General features: G+C 37.7%; 1 protein-coding gene across 2 annotated transcripts in view; it reads right to left on the bottom strand.

Annotated features, from left to right (window-relative positions):
* The window catches only part of Syt7 (Synaptotagmin 7), a 586,971-nt gene that overhangs the window by 143,775 nt on the left and 417,485 nt on the right, over positions 1 to 25,711 (bottom strand). The window contains exon 1 of one of the 2 annotated variants that reach the window (XM_073092480.1): positions 36 to 293. The exons of the other annotated variant lie outside the window; for it this stretch is intronic. Coding sequence (XP_072948581.1) covers positions 36 to 157 — 122 coding nt within the window. The 5' untranslated portion in view covers positions 158 to 293. Of the gene's footprint in view, positions 1 to 35; positions 294 to 25,711 lie in introns of those variants that run through there. 2 annotated transcript variants of the gene reach the window in all.

Here is a 25,711-nt window from a genome sequence, read left to right as displayed (position 1 = left end):
ACTCAACTAGATAAATGTTATATAAAAAATCTTACCTCTGTGCATAATACTCGAAGAAGGCAACAAGGATCTCGATAGATCTAGTCATAGCGGCCCACATTTCGTGCGTTTTGCATTTTGAGTCCCCCGGAGAGTGCCGCGGCGATTCCTCGGACATTACCCTCTTACATAATAGCAACGATCACTGAATCCCACAAAATATCACTTGTTCCCTCCAGCAATCAATAAATCCCTCCTGCAATCACTAAAATCCGTCTTGCAATTACTAAATTCCGTCTTGTAATCGCTAAATCTCCTCTCCCTCCTGCAATCCCTCGTACAAGCACTGAATCCCACCAACTATCACAAACACAACTATTAATGTTTGTTTTATTTTAATATCACCACTTTTACAATTCGAAGATTTTTTGGCGAAAACTGCGATGAATTTTATTTTTAATCTGTGTTTTACGTTTCATAAATGATAAGTACGTGAAACCAACCAAAATCTAGTAATATTTATAAAACACAAACCCTATTTAAAATTTAAAGAAGTACTCTAGTAACTGTACTGTACTGTAAAGGAAGGGCGTAATGTAGCGTACGTCACTCACATAATTCAAAAACATACTGAAACCTAACGGAAAACTGCATTAAAACAGAAATTACACTAGTATGATCTTCGTGACTTTTGTGCACGCCTACGTGAATTACGTGTTTTTTTTTTGCTGATTTTATTTTATGTGACAGAACATAGCATTCGAGCACAATTTGCATTTATCTGAATAACAGAATGGCATTGATTGCGTAAATCTGAATTGCACCGTGAATATTTTATAGGCATTAACTTTTTATGTGATGTTGAATTACGTTTATACTGAACGTACGTTGCCATTTTTATCAAAGCGTTTAATATCGTGGATCAACGTAATGACTCGTTTAAATTTGGCTTTGTGATAAACGTTGTTATTCAACATGCTTTAAGTGAAATGCGTGTATAATCTATATGAAATATGCAAATTAGCATTTAGTATAATCATCTCATGTGGTGGGATATTTCTTTTGTTAGATAATAGTACTTCTTTTGTTAAATAATAAGTCTACTCTGTTTTATGCGGTATTTTATCCCACGCCACAAATAATAGCTGTTTTTTTTTTATAATATAGGAGTAGCAGACAAGCTTGCAGTCCATCTGATGGTAAGTGGTTACTGCCGTCCATGGACATCTGTAATCAACCCCAGATAGGATTAGATATTCCTACCTGAGGTCGGCCACAGATACGCCGCTAGCCCTGAGGACTATACTGGAAGGCCTCGAAAAAGTATGTCTCCCTTACCACACCCTTCAAAACGGAGCAGCGCCTAACACTGCTGTTATTAGGCAGAAATAGGTGTGGCGGTAGTGCCGCCGGAGTCGAACCACAAAGGGTTCTACCACCTTCCAAGCTAAATCTCTCAAGTAATCAACAAATCCCACAAAATATGTATTTCGTGGGATATGGTGATTACTGGAGGGATTTAGCGATTTATAAATGTTGCAATATTTTTTAATCAGTAAAATAATTCAAAATTTTAGATACCATTTTTGTTTTAAATAAAAAAGAGTACGAAAATTAAAGTCTTATTTTTAGAATTTTAATTTCATATTTCAAGTTTGAAACAATATTTTAGATATAACGAAAAATATTAGTTATTTTAGCTTATAAGTATTTCAGAGTAAAATAATATAATAGCTACTAAGTTGTTTACATTTATAATAAAAAAATGAAATGTAAATAAAATGAAAAACAAGACTTTTAAATAAATAAAACAGTATTGAATTAATTTATAATAAATTTCAAATTAATATTTTACCCAAGAAAAGATACAGGTATATGAATGCAGGTAGATATCATAGGGAGGTATAATGTTAAAACAACAACTAACCACTAACAAGAAGAAGCCTTTAGTCTGAAAGCTGCAGTTAAGGTTCTTATCCTACACTTCATGTCGCAAAACTCGATATTCAAATCGGATAACTTTGGCTGTTTACACACGAAGCGGAAATTAATCGCTAGTTAGAAATAAGATCGCATTTTGATATAACGTATTGACTTAATCTAAAGTAATGGTTTGCGTAAAACAGTGATAGCAGGTTAAGAAACTCGGCCTCTCCATCGAGGGGTCCGAGGTTCAAATTCCAAAACATCTGATTTTTCAAAGTTATGTGCTTATTATAAATTAATTGTCACTTGCTAAACGGTGAAGGAAAACATCGTGAGGAATCCTGCATACCTGACAGATGTATAAGAAAAAAATCAAAGTTACTCGTATCTGAAGTCTACCAATACGCACTTGGCCAGCGCGGTGGACTATGGCCTAATCCTTCTTATTATGGAGGACCTGGAGGAGGAGGAGACCCGTGCCCAGCAGTGAGACAGTAATGGATTGTTGATGATGATGATTGATGAATAGTTTGCAAAATGATCTGTATAGCGTATTAATATGAATAATAATAAGTTCCTTAAATTTCACGCGTTAAGAATTTTCAGTTTCAGATTTCAGTTTTGAAACATAATATTTTAAATAATTTGATTAATTATTCGATTTTAAAAAACTGTACTAAAAATATCTTTAAAAAAACGAATACTTAAATAATAATAGAAAAACAAAAAAAAAAAACAAATTAATTTTCAATAAATATTTATGGGTAATAGCAATTATCTTTTATTTAGAATTAAAATATACTAAATCATTTAATTCTACGAATAGGCAATAACAGTAAAATAAATTTAAGTTATATTTATTAAAAAAATAAAATTTATTTTATTATTATTTTTTAATATTTATTTTACAATCCGTTTATTCAGATGTTTAAGATTTTATTATTTTGAAAATTAAACGAAACTCGAAATGAAATCCCGATAAATTATATTTTTTACGGCTTCATGAGGCTTCTAGCCTCATGTACAAATAGCCTAATGCATCTAACCAATCACAGATCGCCTACCTTTTCCACTCGGTCGCTTTTATGCGCTTTAAAAGCTGTTGATGTTAAAAGCTTTTGTAGGTAATTCTTAGGTCTTTAAACTTCTGCGTTTAGTATACTTTAGGTATTGTTTAATCAGGCTTAAGGCACTAGGAAAAGTTTGAAGGTGGTAGAACCCTTGCGGTTCAATTCCGGCGGCACCACCGCTACACCTATTCCTACCTCATAACAGCAGTGTTAGGCGCTGCTGTATTCTGGTTTGAAGGGTGTGGTAAGGGAGACAGACTTTTCCGAGGCGTTCCAGCTTAGTCCTCAGGGGTAGCGGCGCATCTGTGGCCGATTACACATGTCCACGTGCCGTAACCACTTTCCATCAAGTGGACTGCATGCTCCTCTGCTACTCCTATATTATAAAAAAGTTTTTTATAAGATTTAATGAGCAGATAAGCATGCAGTCCATATAATGGTAAGTCACTGCTGTATGGACATCTGAAACCAACTCCATAGAACAGGCTCTACCTGAAGCCAATCACAGATGTGTTGCTACTGAGGACTAAAATGGTCGCCTGAATTATGTAAGTTAGCCATGACAAAAGTAAAATACATTTTAAACATTTTAAGTTATCTAAAATTAGTTTTATATTATCTGTTTTGTTATTTCTTACTATATAGTTTAAAGTAGATTTTTTTAATCTGTAGTCATTTAAAATTTTAAACAGGATTTATTAACAAAACGAAAAGCTTACGAAAAGCTGTTATGAAAGCTGCTGAATAATTAATAATTTCATTTTAATAATTGAACCTAATTTAAAATCCGAAACTGCAGTTTAAAAATAATAATTATAATTTAATAAAATTCATAGTTTACAAATATTTTAGAGAAAATTATTAATTTTCGCTTAGTAACAATCTATTTTCACCTTACGTACCGCCTACGTTTTACGCCGTAGTATCGCAACAGGTAATTGACCTAGATAAAGGATATAATAACACAACTGGCTGCATACAACAATAACCTTTGCCTGCGAAAAAAAACACTCGATTTGACAGCGTCAGATTTACGCGCGAAACACAGATTAAAAATAAATTATTTAACTAACGCTCTTTTTTTTTAAATCCCGATTCCGCGTGATGCGTTTGCTCCAAACAGCCGGCTAGAACGGACTGGCTTGGCAGGACAGCGCATGCCCACAACAAAATTGTACCCTGGATGACCAGTTGTAAAGAGCTCCGTCTCCTCCCCCGTCTGTAGCAAGTTTGGACGACCGCGGGGCTTACATAAGTGATATGGGGGCTCAGGATAATCTGGTTAGGTTAACAGCTACAAAATGTATACAGTACACATAAGTCGAATCCACAGTTGGTTTGACTTTTTATTGGAAGATTTTAGCAATACATACGAAGAGATGTAATGGTTACTGTAAGGTGTACAGAAAAAGTACTTTTTTATGGCCAGTATTTTTTTATTTCCTTTTTTATGTGCAACTTCTTTAAGCTTGTTAGAGATACAGATCAGACTGAAATATTAACGTATGCACATGACGTCACACTATAAGGACAGGTTTAATGACCTTTGATTGCCTTTTTCGCGCTACTAAATCATAGAAATGCATAGTTATTGCACATTATGTATGTTAAATTTTAATATGCAGGTAAGTACCGTCACGCTACAACGACAGGTTCAATGACATTTCATCTTGATTCGCGCTGAACTAATCAATGTTTATTAGAGGTGAGAGTTAACATGCCGGCTGATTTACTTACTATTTTAGTCTTCAGTATGAGTGGCCATGCATCTGTGTTCGGCTTCAGGTAAAACCACAGTACCCTTACCATGAGTTTTCATAACATCCCACAATTTTACGTTACGTTTACTCAATCCATTATTCTGTTCCGTTTGCTTCAGTCTGAGTAAACGTCACAATAAGAAAGTGCTCAAGTATTTTTGTCTGCCTCATATATTCGCAAAAAAGAGAGAAAACATAAAGCGCCATTTTGTGAATTTATACATTTAATGTTACGTTGCTGACTATAGTTCTGATACAATCCGCTAGGGGTGCTGATTGGAAATTGTATGGGTCAATACGTAAACAAATACTAAAACAGTCATATTTGTCAAAACGTAAAAACTCATGGTAAGGGTACTGTTCTGTATGGGGATAGTTACAGACATCCATGGACGGCAGTAGCCCCTTACCATCAGATGGACTGCATGCACATTTGCTACCTACTTCAAAAAAACATGGACTTACCGCCACAACAAAACAACCTTTGATCACGTTCATTGATTTTTCTTAACTTATGCGCCAGTCGCAGCAAATGATAATTAATTTGTAATTCCCATATATAACACGTCATCAACTTCGTAAAATCAGAGGTGCATGAGATTAACCCTCGAATACGTATTTGAGGTTGAATTTCAAACCTCTAAGCTACTATTCCTTATGTGCGTTAAGCTGTAATAATTAATTTAACGACACAATCAACCACCCAATGAACCCACCCATTTTAATCTGCATATTATAACAAATAAATAACCTAGTTACCTGACGCTTTGTATTTGTACCCCGAGTTCGAGTTTACCACCGCCAAGTTTGTTTACTGACTTGTCATTAATAATAACATTTTGTAATAATATAGAAGTGGGTTTTGAGCATGTAGTTCATGTGATGGTTTAAAATAAATCAATAACCCAATTACCTGACGCTTTGTATTTGTACCCCGAGTTCGACTTTACCACCGCCATGTTTGTTTACTGACTTATAATTAATAATTACATTTTGTGATGATATAGAAGTGGGTAACGAGCATGCAGTTTAGCTGATGGTAAGTGGTTACTGCCGCCCATGGACATCCGTAATCAACCCCAGATAAGATTACATTCCTACCTGAGGTCGGCCACAGATGCATTATTACACTTCTATCTAAAACACATTAACACTTAACACTGCTGTTATTAGGTAGAAATACGAATAGCTATAATAGTAGAGCTACCGGCATCAAAGCAGAAAGGGCTCTACCCCCATTGCTTATTATTCATTAGTTATTTAACAGTTAAAGTAAAGGATAATTAGTTTCATTAAAGGACCTTCGGAACGGAACGGAAGCGGAACTCGAACCTCGAACTTTGCGCATCGAACACCAAACAACGAGGCTATCACTGCTTATGTGCACTAAGCTGTAATAATTAATTTAATGGATTTACAATCACCCAATGAACCCACCCATTTTAATCTGCATATTAAAACAAATCAATAACCCAATTACCTGACGCTTTGTATTCGGCAGCCGTGTTCGACTTTACCACCGCCATGTTTGTTTATAATGTACGTTATAAGTTTGTTATATTACTTGTAATTAATAACAATATTTTGTTGTGTAACAACACTTCTGTATTATAACATATTTGTTATAATATAGAAGTAACGAGCATGCAGTTCACCTGATAGTAAGTGCTTATTGCCGCCCATGAGAATCTGTAATTAACCCTAGATAAGATTAGATTCTTATCTTAGGCCGGCCACAGATATGTTGTTACCCCTGAGGATTAACTTGAAACGCCTCGGATAAGTATGTCTCACTTACAACAAGCCAAACAAGGTTGAAATATGTATAACATTTAATTCAAGTAAACGAGCATGCAGTCCAGCTTACTGTAAGGTAACTACAGCCCATGCGAATCTGTAATCAATCTCCGATAGGATTGGCTCCCTGAAGTTGATTGCTATATCTGTGGTCTATTCTGGAATGCTTCGCACGTTTCTCCCTTATTACCTTCAATCCAGAACAAAGCAACGCTTAACATTGCTGTTAAATAGTGTACAGGGAGAATTTTTCAAATGGGATTTCAGGGCCAAATCCGAAACTATAAGAAATAGTGAACTATAAGATGCATTTTTTTTCAAAATAAATTCCTAGATGTTTTTGCTGACGGTACAGAAAATAATTATCGTACCGACCCCTGTATCCAGTGGAGCGGAAGTTGAGTATCGGGTGCTCCGGATAGCAGGTTCATTGCGATCTTGATCGGTCGGACCCTTAGGGGTCAACTGGGGTGTTAACACCTACACATCGGGTTGTAAGTTCTTTTTTTTTCAGAAATACCATGCTGTCCACATTATATTAAGTAGAAGGTCACCTATAAGTGTGTTTCCTTTTAACAAATCCTTTAGATCAGAATACAGCAACGTTTAATATTGTGGTATCTTGCATTATTTACGAAATTTACTACAAATAATATCAATAGTTTCTTATAAAGGACTGTAAGAAGATAACAAAAAATAAAAAAAATAAGAAAAGGAACAAAAATATTAAAAAAATAACTACTTTTAAAATTTATTGTCCTTATCAAATTATAATTTGGAATTTTGCTAGTTTGTAGTAAAATTTTGAGTAATTTGACCTTTTATTCATACAGATGCATTTTTTTCGAAAAAAAGTTCCTAGATGTTTCTGCGAACCGTACAGAAAATAATTATCGTACCGACCCCCGTATCCAGTGGAGCGGAAGTTGAGTATCGGGTGCTCCCGATAGCAGGTTCATTGCGATCTTGATCGGTTGGACCCTTAGGGGTCAATTGGGGTGTTAACACCTAGACAGGGGATGTAAATCCTCTGTGGCCAGAATTTAAATATAATAAACTTCTAAGGTCTGATAAGCAGTGATAGCCTCGATCGAGGGTTTAGAGGTTCAAATCCCAGGCACGCACCTCTGTTTGTTCAAACTTATGTGCGTATTAGAAATAAATTATCACTTGCTTAAACGGCGAAGGAAAACATCGTCAGGAAACCTGCACACCTGAGAGATAAAAAAATCGGTTGTCTGTAAAGTCGGTTTACTAACGATAGTTGAACGTGACAACGTCATAAGAAAATACTGATGACACGGTTGCATTTTTCAAAAGAAAATAATTAATTAATTAATTAATTTTAAACTAATAATTTACTTAACACTATCAACATTTATCAATAGTATGACATAACCTATAAACTCAGTTTCTCAACTTTTGTGTCAATCTAACAATTAATCAATCAATCATAGTTTACGATAATGAAATATCAGTGTACAATTATTTACCTTTATTGTTGTAGTTGTTGTAAATGATAAATGACGAATCTAAGCACTCCATATTTTCACTACAGACACAGCTGACGATACTTTAACCACACGTGTGAACTTGTATTGTGACGCTTTCTTGTTTTTCCAACGCCAAGAACGTTCGAGAAAGACAAAGACAGAGACACAAGCATGCGCCGATTCAATGCGCCTAATTCTCTAGTGCTGCGCGCGCGGCAGACCGATCATAGTTGAGTGGGAGAGAGACGCAAGGCATTCGGCGGGCCTCTCTCTCGTTCGGTGACTCATCGTAACGTTACCGGGCGTTACACTTTTTCATAAGTGACTCCCAGCCGCAACCTAATTTAAGACGTTGTCACGTCAAAAAAAATATCTCAAAGGTATGTGAAGTCTACCAATTCGCACTTGGCCAGCGCGGTGGACTATGGCCTAATCATTCTTATTCTAAGAGGAGACCTGTGCCCAGCAGTGGGACAATAAAGGATTGATGATGATGATGATGAAGGTCTGATTTATGTCTACAGACATAACACGTATCAGTCACGAGTCGTGGCAGACAAAACTAATACTTATTTTTACAATTAATATAATTTTGATTAATCGTAGCACAGGCATAATTCGGCCTATGATTCTGGTCTAAAGTGTAAGGATCGAGGGTTCGAATCCTAGGCAGACACATCCAATTTTTCAAAGCTATATGCGTATTAGAAATTAATAATCACTTACTTTAACGATGAAATAAAAAACATTTTGAGAACACTTAAATTTTTGTAAATACAACATGTATTTAGTTCATATTAGTTATTTAGTTCGTTTCTTGTAATGCTGTTCTCTAAGGTGTGTGAAGTGTACCAATCAGCATTGGCCTGCGCATCGGAGTATGACCTAAGCCCCTCTCACCCTTACATGAGACCAGTGTACAGCAGTGGGACAATAATGGGTAAACCTTCGTAGTATACTGATTCCAATACGTCAGCCCTACAAAGTACAATGAACTTTGACAGACGATTAACAAGGGTCTGCAATCAAAAACCTAAACTTTTCAAATATCCCTCGAGGTCAATAAAAAGGTCAATTGATTAAAGGTCACTTGTATATTTTGATTAATGTGCCCATTGGGCAAAGTTGTTACGTAAAACTCCAATTTATTTGTCTGTTGTACAAATTAGTAAAATTTTACTTCTTGTCTGTAGAATCTATGATTTTTTAAATGATAATTTTAAATTCATGCACTTGTATAAAAACGAGCTTTTGCCCGCGGCGTCGCTCGCGTTACAAAGTAATATTTTCTTCCCCTAATTTATTCCCTTGGGGGTAGAATTGATTAAAATCCTTTCTTAGCGGATGCCTACGTCATAACATCTACCTGCATGCCAAATTTCAGCCCGATCCGTCCAGTGGTTTGGGCTGTGCGTGTATAGATCACTATGTCAGTCAGTCACCTTTGAGTTATATATATTTAGAAGGCAGTGACAGCGTTTAAAAATAAGCCCCCTCAATCGAGGGGTCCAAAGTTCGCATACTATGACTGCACCTTAATTCTCATTTGCTTAAACGGTAAAGGAATACTTCCTGAGAAAACGTATATGCCCGATAGCTCTTAAAAAAATCTCAAAGGTGTGTGAAGTCTATCAATTCGCACTTGGGCAGCGCGGCGGACTATGGCCTAATCCTTCTTACTCTGAGAGGAGACCCGTGCCTAGCAATGGGGGAAATGGGTTGATGTTACGACAAGTACCTATCACACGATACGGACTAGATCCGCACGTACACAAACCCACATGACAGGAAAAAGGCCCGATCAATGAACATATGAAAACATAAAAGACCTGAAAGAATTGCCATCACATTTATTTTTATTTTTCACAGCATCCGACAGCCTTTTGGAAATTCAAAAATCAAATGCTAGCAATATCAATAGCCACTGAAAATGTGTAGCCTCTGCCTGAATATCGGATTGTTGTCCGCCATTTTATTGCAAGTTAGCTTTTGTCCACGAATATGCCCGTTATTTCTAACTAATATTATAAATGCGATTGTGCGTTTGTTTGTTTGGTTCGTACACTTTCATGCCTTATTTACTTAACTGATCTTGAAATTTTGTACACTATTTGTGCATCAATTGCAAATACACATCTGCCTTATAACAGCAGTGTAGCGCTGCTGTGTTCTGGTTTGAAGGAGTGTGGTACGGGAGACATACTTATCCAAAGCGTTCCAACCAAATCCTCAGGGGTAGAAATTCATCTGTTGCCAAACTTACACAGGCCAATAATCTTTTTTTTATAACACAATTTATAGGAGTAGCAGACGAGCATGCAGTCTACCTGATGGTAAGTGGCTACTGCCGCCCATGGACATATGTGATCAACCCCAGATAGGATTAGATATTCCTACCTGAGGTTGGCCACAGATGCGCCGCTATCCTTGAGGACTAAGCTGGAACGCCTGGGACAAGTCTGACTCCCTTACCACACCCTTCAAAGCGAAACACAGCAGCGCCTAACACTGCTGTTATTAGGTAGAAATAGGTGTGGCGGTGGTGCCGCCAGAGTCGAACCACAAAGGGTTCTACCACCTTCTATCTTATCTGGAGTTGATTAAAATGTCCATAGGCGGCAGTACAACCTCAGGTAGGACTGTAATCTTATCTGAGGTTGCTTGATGGTCATGGATGGCAGTAGCCACTTATCATCAGATAGACTGCATGCGTCATACTTTTGTCGTATAAAAATCATTTGGATAGTAAAAATATAATATGAAAACACAGACAAACACTACATTTTATATAGTTAAATTTATAAAACTCAACATAGACATATTGAAACATGGTTGTTGAGTTCGAGAGGAATTGGTTTTTTTATTTCAAGTGGATTTGTACTTTATATTTTTATTGAAAAAATCTCTCTGAACGTGAAACACGATTGGAAATTGAAAATTTATTGAATAGTACTCAGATTTACCACAGATTAAAAAATATAGACGTAGCCTTCTGAGTCAAATTTTAAAGAAGACACTATTCTGCTGATTTGTTAGTGAAAATTACGTAGATATAGCAAAACCTGCAGATTGTGTATAAATTTTAAAGCTTGAAAATAAAAAAATATATTTGTAAAAAAACTTTAAAAAGCAAGCTTTAGTCGCGTCACATTGATTTCCGCCTAGAAAACCATCTATTTCAGAAAAGCCTTCTATTTAATAACCATATCATGAGGGTGCATAAATAATAATTGGTCGCCATCTTGGGACATCCGCCATTTTGGATTACAAATGACGTCACAAACTAATTATCCATTGTCATCCAAACTAAACGAACATCTTTTTTGCGTTCATAATTATTTTCAAAAGAGTAACTTTTAATTCAATTGAATCTTTTGTTAGGCGTCGTCTTGCTTTTTATTCTGAGGTTCTACTTTAGAAAGCATTTCAGTACAAATGGATACACTTCATAGGACAAGAATAGTCCGCAAAGGATTTTTTATAAATAATTCCTACTTACAAACATTTTATATTTTGTATATATGTTATAGGCAAACTCCGAAGCTCCGGCGCTCCTAGGTTGGACTGGTCAATCCTCAGGTCAGACTGAATGACTTAGTCAAAGCCCAAACAAATGTAAATTATCGGCCTTTGACTAAACAATTTTCGTCAAACCTGGGAGAAACTAATTTGGTCAGGCAAACGTCAAAACACAATTTTATTAAATCGGGGTTTGACGAGTCAAACTCCGATATAGGTATGAAGTGTCTTATCTTCGTATATTTGGAAGCATTTTATCATTTAAGCAGCTTTCAAGTCTTAAGAACCGCTTAACTCTGCCAGTTCTGACACCTGATTGGTCAGCTTACGTGATTTTCACTTTTATATTTGAGATGCTTTGAGAGAATGCCGTGTGGCATTAGGCCCACCTTTTGTACGATGTGCAATAAAGTATAAAATAAATAAATAAATGCTTTGGAATATACGGAGGTTAGTTTGTAAGATTAGGTATAAAAAATAACATTTTTAAAATTTTGATGTTTATTGTTTTAATAATTTAAAAAAACCTAACCTAACCTAACCTAACCTCACTCATCTTCAATTTTACACAATTACACGCCCGCACGCTCAATGAACGAACATGAAATGACAAAACAATCGGTCGGAACACCGCGAGAGACATTATGAACCTGTTTAAACATGTTCAGATCAACGTTTGACCGAGTTTTGCAGTCGCTTCTAGGATTGACTAGGCCAAGACCGAAACAGAATAATTTACTTTCGACGTTTGACTGAAAAGTTAGGAGCTCCTGGGTTTGACTAAAAATACTTCAGGCAAAGGGCGAAATTGAAATGTATTTCGGGGATTGCCTGATGGCTTTGGCCAAACCTAGGATAAACCAGTCCTTCCGCGAAGAGACTGTGTATCGGACTTTGACTATAACATATACACAAAGACGACCCGCGTGGCGGAGCGGTCACCATACCGGTCTGACGGGCAGAGGGTTCCAGGTTCGATTCCCGGTCATATGTCTGAGTGATGAATTTAGATTTCTATACTGGGTCTGGGTGTTTGTTTATACGTCTTTGTGTGTGTCCACGGCTTCCACGACACAGGGAATCCTAGTGTGGGGCTATGAATGTAGAAAGCGTCTTTTTCAATGACAACACACACACACACACACACACACACACACACACACGCATACACACACACAGACACAGACAACACTCAGATCTAATGCAGATGCCATTTTGATATTTTTCGATCGGGGTTCAAACCCGGAACCTATATGACAAATCGGTATAGTAACTGTGTCATAGCATATCGAATTTTCATTTAATAAAACGTTTAAATATTTTAACATTCAAAAATTTAATAACGAATTCTTTACTATATGTGACATTATCAATGTTGTTTTATTGAAATATTTTCGAACAGACAAAAATGTATACTAATCTATACTAATATTATAAAGAGGAAAACTTTGTTTGATTGTAATGAATAGGCTCAAAAACTACTGGACCGATTTTAAAAAATCTTTCACTATTCGAAAGCTACATTATCTACGAGTAACCTAGGCTATATTTTATATGAAATAAATTTCATAAATAGACTTGAAGCGGTACAAAGTTTGCCGGGTCAGCTAGTCATCTATAAAATATAAGCATTATTATACAAAACAGTAAGGGTTTTATATTAAGACCAGAACATAGTAACTCTTACTATGTTCTGGTCTAAAGGATGTAAGGTGTGACGCATTCCAATTTAGTCCTTAAGGTAAGGTGACCGATTTTAAGTAGGATTCAAATTCTGAAGCAAATGAACATACAATCCATCGATGGTAAACTAATATCAACCCCAGTTAAGACTAAATTCCTATATCGATACCTTATTTCGCAAATCAGCCAACTCCACCGTTTTTCAAAATGTTTTTTTTTTATTTATTTTGATTTCGTTCAACGCCATTTATTATCAAAATAAATAAGAAAAAGTATCGATATGAAGTTGACCACAAATGCTACTCCTGAGGCCTTAATTGGAACGCTTTGGATAAATTATATCTCCCTTACCACACCCTTCAAACCAGAACACAGCAGCGCTTAACACTGCTGTTATTAGCAGAAATAGGTGTGACGGTAGTGCCTCCGAAATCGTGCTACAAAGGGTTCTACCACCTTCAAACTTACCATCAGATAAACTGCAAGTATTCCTTCAATTTTTCAAAAAAAATAATTACAAAATCATCCCTCAACCCCTTTCAAAGATATAAGGGTGTCTTACAACCAAAGTACTAGGCGGCCAGAAAAATGAAGAATATAAACCCATAGTATTCAGACCACTAGTACACCGCTAGCTCCGTCCGTTGCCATAGCAACCTGATCGATTGATACCATACATTTGTCTCGTTCACTCTTACCAATTTCCGATACATCTGTCTCACTCCCGCGCTTATTATTTCAAATATTCCACTTTGTGCTTCTGTTTTTATTGAAATTCTAAATGGTACTTTGTGGTTTTATAAGTCCACTCCTGGATTTGGAAAATGGGGTGTTTTTTACTAGGCATTTTGTGTTTTTTGATTAAAGATATTTAGGTTTCTATTGCGCTTTCAAAAACGGTGTATTCTTCCATATTTTGAATCTACAGTTTTTAGAAAACCCTTTGTGATTTAACTATGTAGGCACCATCGTCAGACCTGTTTCTGCCTAATAACAGCAGTTAATAATAACTTGCTAAAGCGGTGAAGGAAAACATCTTGAGGTAACCTGCATACCTGAGATTTATAAAAAAACAAATATCAAAGGTATGTGAAGTATATCAACACGCACTTGGCCAGCGCGGTGGACTATGGCTTAATCCTTCTCATTATGAGAGAAGACCCGTGCCCAGCAGTGGAACAATAATGGGTTGATGATGTTGATGGTGATGATGAACAGGAGTATAGCACTGCTGCGTTTTATTTTTCAGGGCTCTGTAAAGCTTATACGAGGCGTTCCAACTTAGTCTTCAGGGGTAGCAATGAATTCATGGCCGACCTCAGATAGGAATCTAATCTTGTCTGGGGTTGATTCCACATTTCCATGGCAGTAGCCTCTTACCATCAGGAGGTCTCCATGCTTATTTGTCACTCTAATTTTCTAAAAAACCTCAACACTAAAATGTTATTTAGTAAGCAGTACAATGAAATGTATGTATCAACCCATTATTGTCCCACTGCTGGGCACGGGTCTCCTCTCAGAATGAGAAGGATTAGGCTATACTGCACCGCGCTGGCCAAGTGCGTATTGGTAGACTTGGTCACATACCTTTGACATTTTTTTTAATAAATATCTCAGGTATGCAGGTTTCCTCACGATGTTTTCCATCACCATTTTAGCAAGTGATAATTAATTTCCAATACGCACATAAATTCGAAAAATCTGAGGTAGAGGAGAGGAAAAATTAGGGATTTGAACCTCGGACCCCTCGATCGAGAGGCCGAGTTTCTTAACCACCAGGCTATCACTGCCTTGGAAATGCAAATGTATGTATAATATAAAGGATTTGTAATAGCAGTGTAGTCCTATATATTTACAATTACAGTTACTAACTTCATAAAAAATAGAGTAAGCACTAAAATGACTAACAAAAATGTACTTAGCACAGAACCAAAAACAAAAACGCGACCATTCGTTCCATCAAAAACTTTTTGAAAACTCTACAGAGATTATTAGCAGTTTGTTTTAATAAACATACCTAGAATTTCGGACGCTACTTTAGGTACATGTCTCATGGTCAACGAATAACTATGTTTTCGTAGCGATAAAATGATTTGGCTGAGTAAAAGTTTCGAATTGTTATTTAGAGCTCCTACAATCTATGATTAGTTATTAGACTAATTGACAATTGACATGCAGTTGCAGCTGGTCTGCAGTGGCCAAACTCATCAGGTGGACTCTTAAGAGTACGTTCATGTACCACTACGAAATTTTACAAAATTATTTAAAAACTACTTTTTGCCCGCGGCTTAGCCCGCGTTTAAAATAAAATAATATAACATACTAACAACAACAACCGAGATCATCACTTGATCAAATGCATAGTTTACGATTCAATATCGATTAAAATAATCGATGTTTTGGGTCCAAAAGATCGATTCTCCGATTAATCGATCTTAGATCGCCATCCCTAGTTCCCGTGGGATTTCCGGGATAAAAACTATCCTATGTCCTTTCTCGGGTCTCAGACTATCTTTGTACAAAATTTCATTAAAATCGGTTCAGTGGTTTGGGCGTGAAGAAGAGACAACTAAACAGACAGACAGACAGAGTTACTTTCGGATTTATAATATTAGTAAGGATAAGGATAAGGAAAATAGTCGATTTTACATTTTTATCGAAGATTTTTCTTATAAATAGTAGTAATAATTGTTAGCTCATTATTCTGTCCCACTATTTGTCACGGGTCACATTTTATGTTAAGAAGGCTTTGAACCATATTCCATCAGCTGACCAATTCCGGTTTGATAGACTGTAAACCTGAACGTAAAGTTTAATTTAAATAAGCTTTTATAAACATATGGCAGGTCCATATGGCAGGAACGCAACCGGAGTCCTCTTAGCGCCTGCCCAGGTGAGCTTGACGCTCGCCACACCGTCTGGTGCGTACGACGGTATGCGACCACACATACCGTGTCGCTTCCCGGGGTCGCTTACCGGGCGGTTCGAGCTCCCACTCTTGCCGCCCGCAACCCCGGAAGCCCCCTTTTAGTCGCCTCTTACGACAGGCAGGGGATACCGTAGCCCTATTCTGGTCCCGAAACTACAGGGACAAGTCCTACAGGGATATGGCTGGTCCTAGCTTAATATTCTGAATGTGAAAGTGGGTATTTGCTACGCTTTCACGACTTTAACTATCAGACCTATTGTCATTAAATTTTGACCACACGTTGTCAAGAAAAAAAAGTACTGTTTCCAAGGGTTAGATATTCCTATTGTCATCGACATCTGCCTGCGAGCGGAGCCGCGGGTAAAGGCTAGTATTAAATAAAATAAACTTCAACGCATCAAAGAGGTCGACCTTCTGAACTTCAAATATTAGTATATCGCTACACAATCGTTACTCGCTTCTCGTTTATGGTAAGAGTAGTGGTTAAAAAACTTTACTAAACTTCACTGAGGTAGAAAATTATGTCTAACGCTTCAAAAGTACTTTTCGAGTTGAGAAAGTAGTAATTTTGAACTGTGAAGGGAAAATTAGATTTTCTTGTTGCAAATAAGTAGCTACTTAAGTTCGGACTTCTATTTTGGTTTTTTGGGGGTAGAATTTTGTGTTTTCACTTCGGTGACCTTTCTTATAACAGCAATATAGTGCTGTTGTGTTCTGTACCTTTACATGAGTTTTCAAAACATCCCACAATTTTACGTTACTTTTACTCAATCCATTATTCTGTTCCGTTTGCTTAGTAGACTGAGTAAACGTAGCAATGAGTAAGTGCTCAAGTCTTTTTGTCTACCTCACGTGTTCGCAAAGAATTGAGACGAAACATAAAACGACGAAAGATTTAATGTTACGTTACTGACACTATAGTTTTGATAAAATCCGCTAGGTGCGCTTATTGGAAACTGTATGTTATAAATGAGAAAGTAAAAAATAATTAACTTAAACATAAAACTTCACTTAAATTTTAATTTTGATCTGTCACAAGCCTTATTATTCATATGTGAGTCTTTTCACATTTTCAATTACGGATTATGTAAAAGGTTTCATCAGTTCGAACCTTAATCTTTTAAGGGTACCACAAAAAAGGTATTTATCTTTTAGGCTTAACTAAAAGTGGAAAATAGATTACATTTTAAAAATTTAAACAAGCTTTCTTCTATTTAAAATAAGGGGATGAATTTTCAAAAATCTTTTCTTTATGTCCATCTACATTTTAAAACATATAGCAGCAAACGAGTATGCAGTCTACTGTCCATGAACAGTCTGCTGTCCATGAACATCTTTAACCAACCCTAGATAAGATAAGAGTCCTAGAGATGGGCGACAGATGCATTGCTAAACCTTTTGTTTCGACTCCGGAGGCACCACCACATCTATTTCTGCCTAATGACATCAGTGTTAAACGCTGTATCCTCATTTGAAGGGTGTGGTAAGGGAGACATACTTTTGCGAGGCATTCCAGCTTAGTCTCTATGGGGTATCGGCGCATCAGTGGACGAACTCCGGTAATCTAATCTTATCTGGGGTTGATTACAGATGTCCATGAGTGGTAGTAGCTTACAAGTGGACTGCATGCTCGTCTGCTACACCTATATTAAAAAAGGTGTGGAAGTGGTGCTGCCATACTCGAATCACAAAGGGTTCTACCACTTTCTAAGGTACAAATGTAATTCGTCTACAAACAACCAGGAGACAGTAAATAATAGGGCTATGTATATAAAACTTTTATTTATATGAAGGTAGTCTGAAATATTCGTGTAATTAGCCGTAGGGTTTGCACAAAGGACAAGGGCACAAAGAGATTGTTAGCATTACTTATTTGTTGCACTAATGCTTTGTGTATGAGGTACCGTCTGAATAATCATTTTAATGGAAAACTTACTATATTTTTGAAGGTGTTTTTTTTTATAATATAGGAGCAGCAGACGAGCATGCAGTCCACCTGATCGTAAGTGGCTACTGCCGCCCATAGACATCTGTAATCAACCCCAGATGGGATTAGATATTCCTAACTGAGGTCGGCGACAGATGCGCCGCTACCCCTGAGGACTAAGCCGGAACGCCTCGGAAAAGTATGTCTCCCTTACCACACCCTTCAAAACGGAACACAGCAGCGCTTAACACTGTTGTTATTAGGCAGAAATAGGTGTGGTGGTGGTGCTGCCAGAGTCGAACCACAAAGGGTTCTACCACCTTCAAATAGAATCTGGTAGAACACTTTGTGGTTCGACTCCGGCGGCAGCACCGCTAAATCTGCTAAATAACAGCAGTGTTAAGCGTTGCTGTGTACTGGCTTGAAGGGTGTGGTAAGCGAGACATACTTTTCCGAGGTATTCCAGCTTAGTCTTCAGGGTTAGCGCATCTGTGACCGACCTCAGGTAGGAATCTAATTTTACTCTGATAAACAACAAACTCTTTATTACAAATTTTCATGGACGGCAGTAGCCACGTACCATCAGGTGGACTGCATGCTCGTCTGCTACTCCTATATTATTAAGAATGGTTATTCTTGAACTGAACTGGTTAGTTCAGTTGTATTTAACCCTCACATACATAAGAACCAACGAAGCAACTTATATTAAAGGTTGCAAAAAATACATAGTTACTTTTATCCAGTGATATAATGTGTAATATCTTATATATAAAATTCTCGTGTCACAATGTTAGTTACCGTACTTCTCCGAAACGGCTTTACCGATTTTCACCAAATTTTATATGCATATTCAGTTGGTCTGAGAATCGGCTACTATCTATTTTTCATACTCCTAAGTGATGAGGGTTGTTCACCCTTAACTTTTTTTTTATTTATATGGCAACACAACGTTTGCACAGTCCGCTAGTAGGAGTATATAAGAATTACTTGTAAAAAGTTATAAATAATAATATCTACATAAATGATTATGCTGACCGTACATTGTCTAACAAGAGGTACCGTAACAATGTACGTCCGAGTTTCTGCGATACAGTTGCAAGTTGGTTAGAATTGCTGTCACAATGTTCAGACTGTCTCAAGTTTGATTCCGGTCCGTTCCCTTTCAAAACAAGTATTATACTTGTAATCTTCTGTTTTTTTTATTTTTATAATATAGTAGTCGTAAATTAACGTGCAGTAGGTACACCTGAAGGTAAGTACTGGCGCCCATGGATATTTGTAATCAACCTCAGATAGAATTATATCCTACCTGTGGTATGCCACAAAGGCGCTGCTAGCCTAAGACTAAGTTGGAATGCCCCGGATAAGTATGTCTCCCTTACCACACCCTTCATACCGGAATACAGCAGCGCTTCACTACTGTTATTAGGCAGACCCACAAACCTGTATTTGTTTTGTACCAATAGATATATATAGATAATGTATGCAGACCCCAATTTTTAAGTTTTTATTTTTGTATTTGTAGTTATAGCTACTATAGTATAACATTTTTTTTTATAATATAGGAGTAGCAGACTAGCATGCAGTCCACCTGATGGTAAGTGGCTACTGGCGCCCATGGACATCTGTAATCAACCCCAGATAGGATTAGATATTCCTACCTGAGGTCGGCCACAGATGCGCGGCTATCCTTGAGGACTATTAAGCTGGAACGCCTCGGAAAAGTATATCTACCTTACCACACCCTTCAAAACGGAACACAGCAGCGCCTAACACTGCTGTCATTAGGCAGAAATATGTGTGGTGGTGGTGTCGTCGGAGTCGAACCACAAAGGGTTCTACCACCTTCAACTTTCAACATACTTTGTATAAATTTTAAGTATGTATTTCGATTAAAGAAAGAGTTCAAAAGTAAGTTTAAGTATAAGTTGACTTTATTAGTTATGTCTATTTAATTTTATTTATTAGTCCTAAGACAGACGGACAGACAGCAGAGACTTTTTATAGGGTCATTTTCACCCTTTGATACGAAACACTAAAAATACTAATTCATTACTTTCTATACATTAATTGTATATAACAAAAATTGAGGTCATACCACCGTTAGGGTATAAATGAGATGATACCGCGAATTTACGAATTGGTCTCAATTACAGGATATTACTGTGTTTCGGTTGTAGTATTGTCCACTGCACGTTACTGACCTATCCTGTTCTATTATACTATTTTAGCATACCAATACGCACTTGGCCAGCGCGGTGGACTATGGCCTAATCGTCAATCTGAGAGGATACCCGTACTCAGCAGTGGGACATTAAGGGTTGATGATAATTTTAGCATAGCCTTGTTGTAATTTCGGCGTTAAAGTTCAGAATTTCTTTGAAGCAAACGATCATGCAGTCTACCTGATGGTAAGCGGCTATTGCTGCCCTAGGAGATCTGTAATCAACACCAGATAGGATCACATATTCCAACCGGAGGTCGGCCACAGATGCGCTGCTGAGGGCTGAGGACTAAGTTGGAATGACTCGCAATAGTATGTCTCCCTTAGCACACGTTTCAAAACGGAACACTGCAGTGCTAAGCACTGTTGTTATTAGGTAGAAATAGGTGTGGCGAAGGTGCCGCCAGAGTAGAACCACAAAGAGTACCACTAGTGTCGGGCACAGCTAAATATTTCGAAATTAAGACCATGGTACAAATTTGTATCACATGTTTTAAGATAAAGGAAAAGTTTATGAGAAAATCTACATCTTTTGCAAGATTGAAGTACCAAACGAACATGTAGTTCAGCTGTTGGTAATCGGCAAATAATAATTTTAAGGTACTTTTTAAGTTACTACTTCATGTACAGAAAATAAAACATAAGTTTTATAAAGACATAAATCCCGACCATTTAAGACTAATTACTAATTACGAGGAACTAAAAAGGGACGTAATGTTGCCTTTATACTCTCATAACGTAGGCCAGCGTTTCCCAGCCTTTTTCAGTCCACGAACCCTTAGGAAATCAAGCACGATATGAAATATATGAAAAAAAAATAATGTGAAGGTTGGTGTTGCTTTTTTGCAACTAAATCAGGGATATTCGGGTTGATGTTGCTACTAAGCTGTAATCTCAAATCAGATTCTACTTGTAATTTGTTTCTGTATTTGTTTTTTGTATAAACAAGAGTAGAGAATGCCTTTTCACATAGGTATGTGGTTGTAAAAAGCAGTAAAGCAGTCCTTTTGCATTTTATGAGCGATTTACGTACGGTCCAGAGATGACACTGCGGACCCCCATACATATACTCGCGGACCCCCAGGGGTCCGCGGACCACAGGTTGGGAAACGCGGATGTAGGCGAATCCAACGACACCTCATATGTTAATCCGTCAAGCCGTTTGGGCTGTAGCGTGCCAAAGAACGATACACACATAGACTCCAAAACATAATCCTCCGTCGGTAATAAGATACAAAGTTAAAAGTTACGTTACCTATCATGCAAGTTCAAAGTATCTATAAAGTTTCTTGTGATTTTAATCAAAGTTGATTTAAGTTGAAGCGGAACTTTCTTCAAGTTCTATCAATCTGCGTAAAGTTGGAGAATATATATATATGAATAGTAGCGATTTTATAATTTTATTCCTTGAAATATTGTGCCTTTTGTTAATAATAAAATTGTTTAAATTGTAAATTGTAATTGTAAAAATTATGTTAATTGTAAATTGTAATTGTAAAATTTGTGTAAATTAAAAAAAAATAATAATTCAGTACAAAATTGTGTAAACAATTTTATTGCATATTTTTTTAATATTACTTTTATTTAATTAATTAAATATAGCAATATTTATTTCAAGTTACGTAATGTTTTTCTTCCATAACATGTGGATCGGTTATTCACAATACAATTTTATGGTACTTATTTATCACTAACATGGATTCGTATTATTTTTGCAAAAGCGAAGAACCGAAGCACAATATTTCTCACGATATCCGCAGAAACCAATGGCTGCATAAATATCCGATCTTAGTGCCATCTCTATTTCACTTACATAAACAACTTTACGATAGCGCCATCTATTTTACTAACATAAACGACGTTGTGATTAACCGCCTTTTTTAAAACACTTGAAATGCCAGTAAACAGAAAGTCTGGGTAGTTCCAACAAACTTCACTAGGTGGCAATATAAGCTTGTCGTATGACATACCCTGCTTTATCATAGAGGGCGTTGTAAACAAACGTAAACTACTACAATCTGGCACTGTAGCAGTATAGTCTCACTTCTCGCCAGATGGCTCTACTACCATTTTTGCGCAGTTGTAGTACAGAACCAAATATTACTTTAATCTGTCGCTAGATGGCGCTTTCACCAGTACATAACAAACACAATAACTTCCCTGACCGCCACTAGATGGCAGTAGACGAAAACAAATTACTCCACCGTATTTACTTTTATAATAACAGACACGTAATGTCCCCAACTGCCGCTAGATGTCACCACACGCCTACAACATATGACTTCACCGTATTTACCTTTACGATACTGTATAAATCCCGTAGAGAAATTGTGGCGACACATAATAAAGGCTTTGACAGGCATCTCTCACGGGAAATATGTTTGAATACCGCGTTAAGGTGGGTACACACTGTAACATTGTCCCTGTAGTTACGGGACCAGAATAGGGCTACGGTATCCCCTGCCTGTCGTAAGAGGCGACTAAAAGGGGGCTTCCGGGTTGCGGGTGGTAAGAGTGGGAGCTTGAACCGCCCCGCCAGCGACCCCGCGAAGGACAGCGGTATGTGTGACCGCATATCTTCAGCCAGATGATGTGGTGCAATGTATGCTCACCAGGGTTGCCTGATGGGCAACACGCTTAGAGGACACCGGTTGCGTTCCTTTGAAGATCCCGGAGCTCTCATCACAGCATCGAGGACGGCCACCGGGAAAGTTTTTTTTTTTTTTTTTTTTTTTATAATATAAGAGTAGCAGACGAGCATGCAGTCCACCTGATGGTAAGTGGCTACTGCAGCACCTAACACTGCTGTTATTAGGTAGAAATAGGTGTGGCGGTGGTGCCGCCGGAGTCGAACTACAAAGGGTTCTACCACCTTTAAAGTAAGTAAAGTTTTAGTGCGCATAAATCCCACATAACCCCGTGTCCCTGTCACGGCACTGGGTACCTTCTGAAGGTTTCCCCCTCGTCACCAAAAAAAGACTGATGTCGTAACGTGCAATGTAAGACGCAGTGAAAGAATTTACCGTCCACATTGTCGCAATGCATCATGCAATGTACCAGAATTCTTATAGTGTGGACGCCTTACGCGCACAAAACGCACACTATGTTTTCTTTTTTTAATATAGGAGCAGCAGACGAGCATGCAGTCCACCTAATAAGTGACTACTGCCGCCCATGGATATCTGTAATCAACCCCAGATAGGATTAGATATTCCTATGAGGTCGGCGACAGATGCACCGCTACCCCTGAGGACTAAGCTTAAGCGCCTCGGAAAAGTATGTCTCCCTTCAAACTAGAACACAGGAGCGCCTAACACTGCTGTTATAACAGAAATAGGTGTGGCAGTGCCGCCGGAGTCGAACCACAAAGTGTTCTACTTCATGTCACGTTAAAGCAGTCTTTTTTTTTTGTTTGTTTTCGAGGGGGAAACCTTCAAAAGGTACCCGACAACGTGGGAGCGACGCCGGGTTATGTGGGATTTTTACCGCACTAAAACCTCCCCGGTGGCCGTCCTCAGCGCTTGGTGGAGAACTCCGGGATCTCCAATGGAGCACAACCGGAGTCCTCCGAGCGCAATGCCTCGGTCGGGCTCTGCCCTGGGGGGAGCACTTTACGCTCCTCCCGCAAATCTGGTGTTTAGGACGGCATGCGACCACACATGCCGCTGTCCTTTCCGGGGTTGCTCTCCGGACGGTTTGAGCTCCCACTCTTGCCGTCCGCAACCCCGGAAGCCCCTTTTAGTCGCCTCTTACGACAGGCAGGGGATACCGTAGCCCTATTCTAGTACCGGAACTACAGGGACAACGTTAAAGCAGTCTGTACCCACCTTTAGCGGGAACCAGCGAATCAGTGTAGGGTGACTAGGCTATAATAAATTGCGTAACGTATGATAACAATGGGGTGAAAAATGTAGTCAATCTGCGTTGAAAGAGTTCACTTCATTTTTTGTACTTTTGTTAAGCTTTCGTGCTTTCATCGGCTTTGTATAGATATGGCTTGTTGTTTTAATATTGTTACTTTTAGTGTGTAGAGGGTAATGTTTTTCGAGAGTATGTAATTACGTGTAGCACAAAAGCAGTAACCTAGTGGTTAAGAATCTCGGCCTTTCGATCGAGGAGTCCGAAGTTCAAATCCCAGACACCTCCGATTTTTTTTAATTATGTGCGTATTAGAAATTAATTATCACTTGCTCAAACGGTGAAGGAAAACATCGTGAGGAAACCTGCATACCTGAGAGATTTATAAAAAAAGGTAAAGCTAAAAGGTATGTGAAGTCTACCAATTCGCACTTGGGTAGTGCGGTGGACTATGGCCTAATCCTTCTCATTCTGAGAGGAGACCCGTACCCAGCAGTGAGACGTTAATGGGTTGTTGATGATGATGATGATGATGATGTAATTACGTATGTCTCATTCTTAGGCAATCCCTGCATACCAAACGGGCTGACCGATTTTAACATAATATAAGTTGTCGTTGAATTAGTCTATATTGTGGAAGTAACATAGGAATTGTAAATTTTAAACTTTATTCTATGAATTTTGGCATAATACATAATAACTCATAATTAAATTCGAAATTACTGCATTGACATAGAACAAAATTTCGATTAATACAACTTTTAATGCCTGCCTGGCGAGGGACTTAACCCGAAACCCTGCATATCAGACGGATAGGTACCGTGATGGTGATGGGAGTTAAATAGCGTACTGTCGCACACGTTGAAGATGGTAGAACCCTTTGTGGTTCGACTCCGGCAGCACCACCGCCACACCTGTTTCTGCCTCATAACAGCAGCGTTAAGCGCTGTGTTCTGGTTTGAAGGGTGTGGTAAGGGAAAAATACTTATCTGAGAGGTTCTAGCTCTAGTCCAAAGTTAGCGGCGCATCTGTGGGCGACCTTAGATAGGCATCTAATCTTATCTGGGTTTGATTACAGATGTCCATGGGCGGCAGTAGCTTACCATCAGGTGAACTGCATGCTCGTCTGCTACTCTTATATTATATAGAAATATGTTTAGCAAATAGAAGATCGCTGTTAAAATTTTCAAGCGTAAGTTGCCAGGCTCAAAGTTTAATAATATGTCCTGCTTATACCAAAATAATGGTAACATTAACAAAATCAGAGATAATTTAATTAAGTTTTGCTTATTTATTCCTATGAAGAGCAGGTATTCTCGTTGCACACTTATTCTCTTGGGGAAAGAACATTATTGTATTACGCAAGAAAATGCTACACGGAAATATTATATGAAAAGTTTTTCCTTATGAGTACTTATGAGTTACGAATATAATAGAGTCTTAACGGAAGACAAAGTATTTGGCGTCATTTGCCAAATAGGTTTTATATTAAGCATTTACGAATAATATTGTTATTATTGATGGTACATTTGTGCAAGCTGATTAC

Source organism: Epargyreus clarus, unplaced genomic scaffold, assembly GCF_041222505.1.
Source record: "Epargyreus clarus isolate Ecla_fem2 unplaced genomic scaffold, WU_Ecla_fem_2.2 ptg000036l, whole genome shotgun sequence".
NCBI lineage: Eukaryota > Metazoa > Arthropoda > Insecta > Lepidoptera > Hesperiidae > Epargyreus > Epargyreus clarus.
Note: the sequence above shows the minus strand (reverse complement) of the source record. Positions and strands in the feature narration are given on the sequence as shown.